Source organism: Hoplias malabaricus, chromosome 2, assembly GCF_029633855.1.
Source record: "Hoplias malabaricus isolate fHopMal1 chromosome 2, fHopMal1.hap1, whole genome shotgun sequence".
Taxonomy (NCBI): domain Eukaryota; kingdom Metazoa; phylum Chordata; class Actinopteri; order Characiformes; family Erythrinidae; genus Hoplias; species Hoplias malabaricus.
The window spans coordinates 65785777-65792574 of record NC_089801.1 but is presented as its reverse complement, the minus strand read 5'-3'; the positions used below and the strand labels follow the sequence as shown (position 1 = coordinate 65792574).

Genomic DNA, 6798 nt, shown 5'->3' with positions numbered 1-6798 from the left:
ATCAAATGTTTAACACCGTGTTGTGCTCTTAATAAACTAGAAAACGTACCATGATCTAAATAAATAGGCACCCCTGTGTCATTCTGATTAACAGAGGGGTCTTTCAATCTGAGTGGACTCAAATGAATTATACCAAAAAACCCACTGCGTCGGTAGAAATTGATGCGGGAAGAAGAGGAATTGTATAAAAGTCATTTAATATTTCTAGTATACAAAATAAAACAATTAGCGCACCACCCCCCATCAGTCCTTCATTCTCTCTGTGATCTTGTGTAATAATCTAACAGCCTGTACAGTCATTAAAAATAAAAAAAAATAAAAAATAAAAAACTAGCAGAAAGAGTGAGAGAGAGCGACCAAACGAGATTGAGACTGATGGTAATGGGCGGGGCACCAAACCAAAATCAGACCTATTAATTAGGCCATAGATTCAGCCCAAAAAGTGAGTGAAAGAGGAAAAAAAAAAAAAAAAAGTTCACTTCTTGGCATAGGTGATCTTCATGGCGCAGGTTGCAGTGATTCTGAAGCCCTGAAGAGCATCTTTAGCGACTCCTGCCTGAGCCTCTCCCTCAAACTCCACAAAGGCGATGTCGTGTTTCCCTGGGACCAGACGCACCTCTTTAAAACCGGGGAACCTGCACAAAGAGCACAAGGAGATGAGGAGACCACTCTGGAGGATAAAGATTCAGCTGCAGGTTTTATACTGAAGACACAATATTCAAGAGTTCAATGTTTTAAGTGCTGTTCGAAGTCTGGAAAATAAGCACAGAAACTCAGGATGCAACACTGGATGTGAAATGACTGTAGATAAGGGTTAGACCAATCAGAAGCAAGCAAGCACATCTGTGTAGAAGATAATTCCAGTTTAACCACAGTAGATAGCATTAGCTGCAGGTACAGAAAAAGGCTTGGCCCCTGTTTCTGATCTAGTTGGACACGGTAACTAAGACTCTGTCTCATGAGACGAGTTCACTACCTTCTGCCTCAGACAGTTGTTGACTTTACAGCTTCCCAAATGAGAAATAAGACAAGTTAGAACATCTGCATTGGCCACTTGTATCCAGATGTGGATATTATCAGGAAAGTGAGTGACCTGCATCGGAATTGTGGTGAAGAAAAATTTATGTTTCAAATAAAATCCAGCCATTTATTTTCCGAGCAAATAAGCGCAGAGACAAGGCAAGACCAGATTTACTACCTTTGCTCTCATTATGTGGTGCCTGCAATCAATCAAACTCACTGGAATCTGGTTTCTTTAACGGATTAAAAAGAAACCAGATGCCACTGGTCACAACGGTCCACTGGGAATGCAGCTAACAGCTCTGAAGGCTGAGGGTGAGACTTGGAGATGCAGATGAAAGAGGCAGGAGTTATAATGGAAAGATTATTTGTAGCTGATGAACTACACTCACTGGTTGAACAGCATGGACAGCATCATCTCATTGGTTTCTTCAGGCAGGTTGTTCAGGAACAGAATGTGGTTGGGTGGATTATCAGGAACCTGAAAGAATAGAACAAAACAAAGTGGTGAATTACTGCACAGTTCAGAGAAAGGAACAGAGAACAATGTAACATCCCGTAAGAGGCCAGTTCTGTTTTACATTTTTTCATAAAAAAACATGGCAGTTTTAAAAACTCTGGAAAAATAAGATTTATTTTTAAATAGGTACGCACACAATAAAATAACTAAACACTGTATCATGTGTGATTATCCAGAGCAAGAACATGTTAGTTTTTTAAGTTCCACAGTATTTAGTGAGTATTTAGAATTTAGTTACAGGCCAATACTAGTTTATCTTAACGTTTATTAATATTATCATTTAATATTATAATATTCTCTATCTTTATTCAATTATATTAGAGCTGGACGATACGACCAAAATTTATATCACAATATATTTCTTAATTATTGTCAATACGACATAACTCCGCTTTAGTTATTGATATGAACAATAAAAAAAGCCTCAAAAAATCTGCCAAAAACTGAAAGCAACATGACACCAACATCAAACAAAATCCTCTTGGCATTTTCAATATTCATTCATTATCTGTAAGCGCTTATCCAGTTCAGGGTCACGGTGGGTCTAGAGCCTACCGGGAACACACCCTGGAGGGGGCGCCAGTCCTTCACAGGGCAACACACACATTCACTCACACACTCACACCTACGGACACTTTTGAGTCGCCAATCCACCTACCAATGTGTGTTTTTGGACTGTGGGAGGAAACCGGAGCACCCGGAGGAAACCCACACGGACACGGGGAGAACACACCAACTCCTCACAGACAGTCGCCCGGAGCGGGAATCGAACCCACAACCTCCAGATCCCTGGAATATTATTATAAACTAATATTTTTAAACTAACTTTAAATTGACTGCAATGACCTGAGGACATTGCCCTGTAATGAACTTCAGTCAGTGACAGATGCTGTAAATAATGTATATTAAAATATTGAAAAATCATATAATTGTTATTGAAACATTTTATATTGCTATATTTATTGACATGGAATTATTGCCCAGCCCTATATTACAACAAATCATATTCTGAATCAGTTTCTGAATAGCACAGAGATCGCAAGTTTGATCCCTAGACATGCCTCAGCTGTCCAGCCCAATTGGCCTCACTCTCTCCATGGGTAAGATGAGACCCACTCTCAGCTCCTAGCAGTCTTTCAGCTGATGTGACAGATCTGGGCAGATTGCATTCTCCTCCAGTACATCAAGCTTCTCAGTACCATTTCATTAGTTTGAACAGAAGCAGTGGTTACATTTTACGGTATCTTATCTATTCATTTTGAAATCATCATGACTGCCTAACGCTCTTGAACAGAACTGTACCAAAATAAAATGAAATAAAAGCTTTGCGTACCTGTACTGTTGCTGGTGGAGCTGGCTGGGTGTTCACAGCGTTCTGTGAAAAGCACAATACATTTCCATCAACATATTTCAGCCAAGGGTCCAGTGAGAAATTTAAGCAAAATGATTGTTTCTACAAGAATGGCTTTTAAAAGCTGAATACATCTACCACAGCTGCATCAGAAAACCTGTGCCAGATTCTCAGAATAAATAAAACCCCATGATGGGTTTACACATTAGGCTAGTTTCCAAGACATGGATTAGTCCTACTCTTTGGGCTTGACTACAGCACACATGCTGCATCCCCACTGCAAATTTAATTAAGGCTAGGCTAATAAAGCTTAGGTATCATTCATTATTAGCAATGATATAATTACTTATATTATGAAACTGATTAAAAAAAAAGGTAGGTTTCATTGCTGATATAAAACTTCACATTTCGAAACTCACAGCTGGTTTCTTGGCAGCATTGGCTGCCTGTTCCTGAGCTTTCTTCTTCTTCTCCTTTTTCTTCTCTTTGTCTCCGTATGTGCCTCTCATCTTGGCAATGATGTCGGAGTCTGTTTTAGCGTATTGAATTCGCTACAAATGAACAGAACAAAACAATAAGCACCTGGCCATTTACCAAAACTACTGTCTTCTGTATAAGCACTGTAGGACACCTGCTCACACAGGAACGAATATTGCCAAAAGTATTCACTCGCCTGCCTTTGCACGTATATGAATTTGAGTGACATCCCATTCTTAATCCATAGGCTTTAATAAGATGTCGGCCCACACACTGCAGCTATAACAGCTTCAACTCTTCAGGGAAGGCTTTCCACAAGGTTTAGGAGTTTGTTTATGGGATTTCTTGATCATTCTTCCAGAAGACACTGATGTTGGACGAGGCCTTCTATCAGGTTGAGGTCAGTTCCTCCACAACAAACTCATTCATCCTTGTCTTTATGGACCTTGCTTTCTGCACTGGTGGACAGTCATGTTGGAACTGAAAGGAGCCATCCCCAAATTGTTCCCACAAAGTTGGGAGCATGAAATTATTCAAAATCTTTTAGTATGCTGAAGCATTAAGAGTTCCTTTCACTGGATCCAAGAGGCTGAGCCCAACTCCTAACAAACAGCCCCACACCATACTCCCCCCTCCAGCGTATTTTACACTTTGCAGTCACAGTGCAGTCATACAAATACCGTTCTCCTAGCAACTGCCACACCCAGGCTCATCCATCGGATTGCCACATAAAGAAGTGTAATTTACACCAATGTATCCGACGCTTTGCATCACGCTTGGTTATATAAGGCCTGGATGCAGCTGCTAGGCCATGGAAACCCATTCCATGAAGCGCTCTACACGCTGACCTTGAGCTAATCTGAAGGCCACGAAGTTTGGAGGTCTATAATGATTGACTCTGTAGAAAGTTAGGGACCTCTGTGCACTATGCACCTCAGCATCTTCTGAGCCCGCTCTGTCATTTTACGTGGCCTACTAATTTGTGGCTGAGTTGCTGTTGTTCCCAATCTCTTCCACTTTGTTATAATACCACTGACAGTTGACTGTGGAATATATAGTAGTGAAGAAATATTAGGGCTGGACTTGTTGTACAGGTAGCAGCATATCACGGTAACACACTGTAATTCACTGCATTCCTGTCAGCAACCCATTCTTCCACAAATGTTTGTAGAAGCAGTCTGCATGCCTTGGTGCTTGAAATTATAAACATGTGGCCATGGAAATTATTGGAACACCTGAATTCAATGATTTGGATGGGTGAGTGAATACTTTTGGCAATGTAGAGTAATTTCAAAGTAATGTGTTGTTTCACTGGCAGAATCAGTGTTGAGCTGTATGTAACTGGATGACCATAATGTTCAGTTGAGAAGCTTAAAGCCTAAACCTAAACTTACTGGAGCATATGTGATTTATTATTATAGATTGCATTCAGCCTAAACCTTTTATCACTGTAATGACAGACTCCTCAAATACCAACCATGGGCTTGTTGTAGAATGGGAACCCCTGGAGCTGTCTCAGTGCATTAGTGGCTGCAGCAAGTTCTTTAAAGACGACAAACGCCTGGCCTCTCATCTTCATAGTCTTCAACGCAACTATTTCTATAATCTGTCCGAACTGCGAGAAGAGAGCATAGAGTGATCTCTTCAACTCTGAGAAAAAAAAATGAAAGGAATCATTAGTCACAACATGTACATCTTCTGTTGTAGGTGTTAAAATTAAAAAGACAAGTGGTAACAGGATGCTGTCGGCTGGTGGACCATTATCAGTCCAGCAGTTTAAAAACTCCAGCAGTGCTGCTGTGCCTGATCCACACATAAAAGGCCAGCATACACTAACACAACACCATCACATCAGTGTTACTGAGTATAACCAGGACCTGACCATTGAAAGCCAGGATTAATAAAGTATGCAGAGCAACAGGGCAACAATCGGTAATTGAAGAACAGCAAAATGCTCCTGTAATGGTCAGTGGAAATTATAAAATGGCTCTGCACACGAAAACCTTCTGTTTATATGTTTTTAGTTAAATAAATAAATAAATAAATAAGACTACATAGACCTGGAGGTGTTAGCATTCAGAGGTCTGGTTCCTACAACCACCACTGTGAACATTAACACTGCATTTTATTCTGGAAATGAGCATTTCCATGTCGTAATGACGTCACTAAGGGACTGTTTGGAAAAGCGGTGGAGTTGCCCTTTAAGCTAACGTGAACAGCAGAGAGCTGAGAAGCAGGGGGGCTATGGAGGCTCACCTTCTTTCTTTATTTTGTCGTTGACATTGTTGATGTAGATGGTGTGGCTGGGTCGTATGTCCATGATGCTCTGAGGGAAGAGTTATCTGTAAGGAACTATTCAACAAACACAAAGCAGCGAGCAGTAAGAGCACAGAGCTAGCTCACAGCCAGTCACCTCAGTCCGATTACAAATATCAGCTCTGCTTTACTCTGGATTCTAACAGCCGCTAAACCAGCGGAACACTGCCTAACAATTCACAGCGTGTTGAATAAACACAGAAAAATACACTTTAAGCTGAGAAATCTAGATATATTAATGAATGAAATGTGCTATTCTCCAACTTACCGCCTGTCTTGTGTCGGAGAGCAGGGTCAGTGGGGGGTCGGTTTTATTTTTTGGCGCCCCCTGCTGCAGTGGAGGAGCGTCGACGTCAACGTTTTATTTTTTTTCATAATAAGACGTTAAACTCACAAGTCTGACCCAGGTTGTAAACTCCATAGAAAAGCATTAAACGAAATAAGACACACGAGCCCAGTGGTAAGAGTCAGAGATAAAGACCCCATCCCTGAAGTGTTGCTCTATTCAATACATTTTAATACGATTTGGACTGGGGGTTGTGATCCCAAACTAATAAACCAAAACTGGCAACTGATCTAACTAATGTTCTAGATAACCTAACACGATCAAATCCCCACAATTTACTAAGAAGTAGTCTTTCCAGAATAGGACCATTACTGCAGCTAAGACCTTATAACAGCCAAATAAAAATCTCTGTCCAGAAGAGATGCACAAACATTGGATTACATTTATCTAAACCTGAGTGTGTTGTGCTTTTGTGGACTGGTTCCCTATCCAGGGTGTGTTCCTCCCTTGCACGCAGTGTTTCCAGGTGGGCAGCACTGATTAGGATGAAGCCTTAAGAATAATAAATGAATGATCTGACATAGAGATCTGTTTGTATTTAATTTCATTCGTACAAATTCTTGGACGTATACATTGTAAAACATTATTCTGTAAAACCAAGGTCCCTGAAAACTTTTCACAAGCTTTGCCCATTACAAGTAGATCGAGAGCACATTGCTGTCAATTTTACAACAAAAAATTAGATTTACAGCATTTAGCACTTTTATCCAGAGCAATTTAGAAAAGTGCTGTCGACCTGTTCATGGCATAGTACAGATAAGATTATAG

At 40.5% G+C, this 6798-nt stretch overlaps 1 protein-coding gene across 2 annotated transcripts; it reads right to left on the bottom strand.

Annotated features, from left to right (window-relative positions):
• Window positions 1-210: 210 nt before the first annotated feature.
• snrpb2 (small nuclear ribonucleoprotein polypeptide B2) lies at window positions 211-5993 on the bottom strand. Of its 2 annotated transcripts, none has more exons than XM_066661422.1 (7): window positions 5953-5993; window positions 5625-5720; window positions 4846-5018; window positions 3311-3442; window positions 2874-2915; window positions 1413-1501; window positions 211-635 (listed from the first exon to the last, which is right to left on the bottom strand). In XM_066661422.1, exons 2-7 carry the CDS (start codon window positions 5686-5688, stop codon window positions 476-478), a joined length of 660 nt encoding a protein of 219 aa, XP_066517519.1. In that variant the 5' UTR covers window positions 5689-5720; window positions 5953-5993; the 3' UTR covers window positions 211-475. The 2 variants fall into 2 exon arrangements, with proteins under 2 accessions (XP_066517519.1, XP_066517520.1); XM_066661423.1 differs by having other exon boundaries at window positions 5625-5694; window positions 5953-5982.
• Window positions 5994-6798: the final 805 nt, after the last annotated feature.

What these genes read in the sequence shown, in the direction of transcription:
- snrpb2 (XM_066661422.1), bottom strand. Translation starts at nt 5,688, where the DNA reads ATGGACATACGACCCAGCCACACCATCTACATCAACAATGTCAACGAC. An exon ending in CATTCTACAACAAGCCCATG is followed by an intron (nt 3,443 to 4,845) that starts GTTGGTATTTGA and finishes GTTCATTTGTAG; the next exon opens with CGAATTCAATACGCTAAAAC. An exon ending in CTGTCCATGCTGTTCAACCA is followed by an intron (nt 636 to 1,412) that starts GTGAGTGTAGTT and finishes CTCTTTGTGCAG; the next exon opens with GTTCCCCGGTTTTAAAGAGG.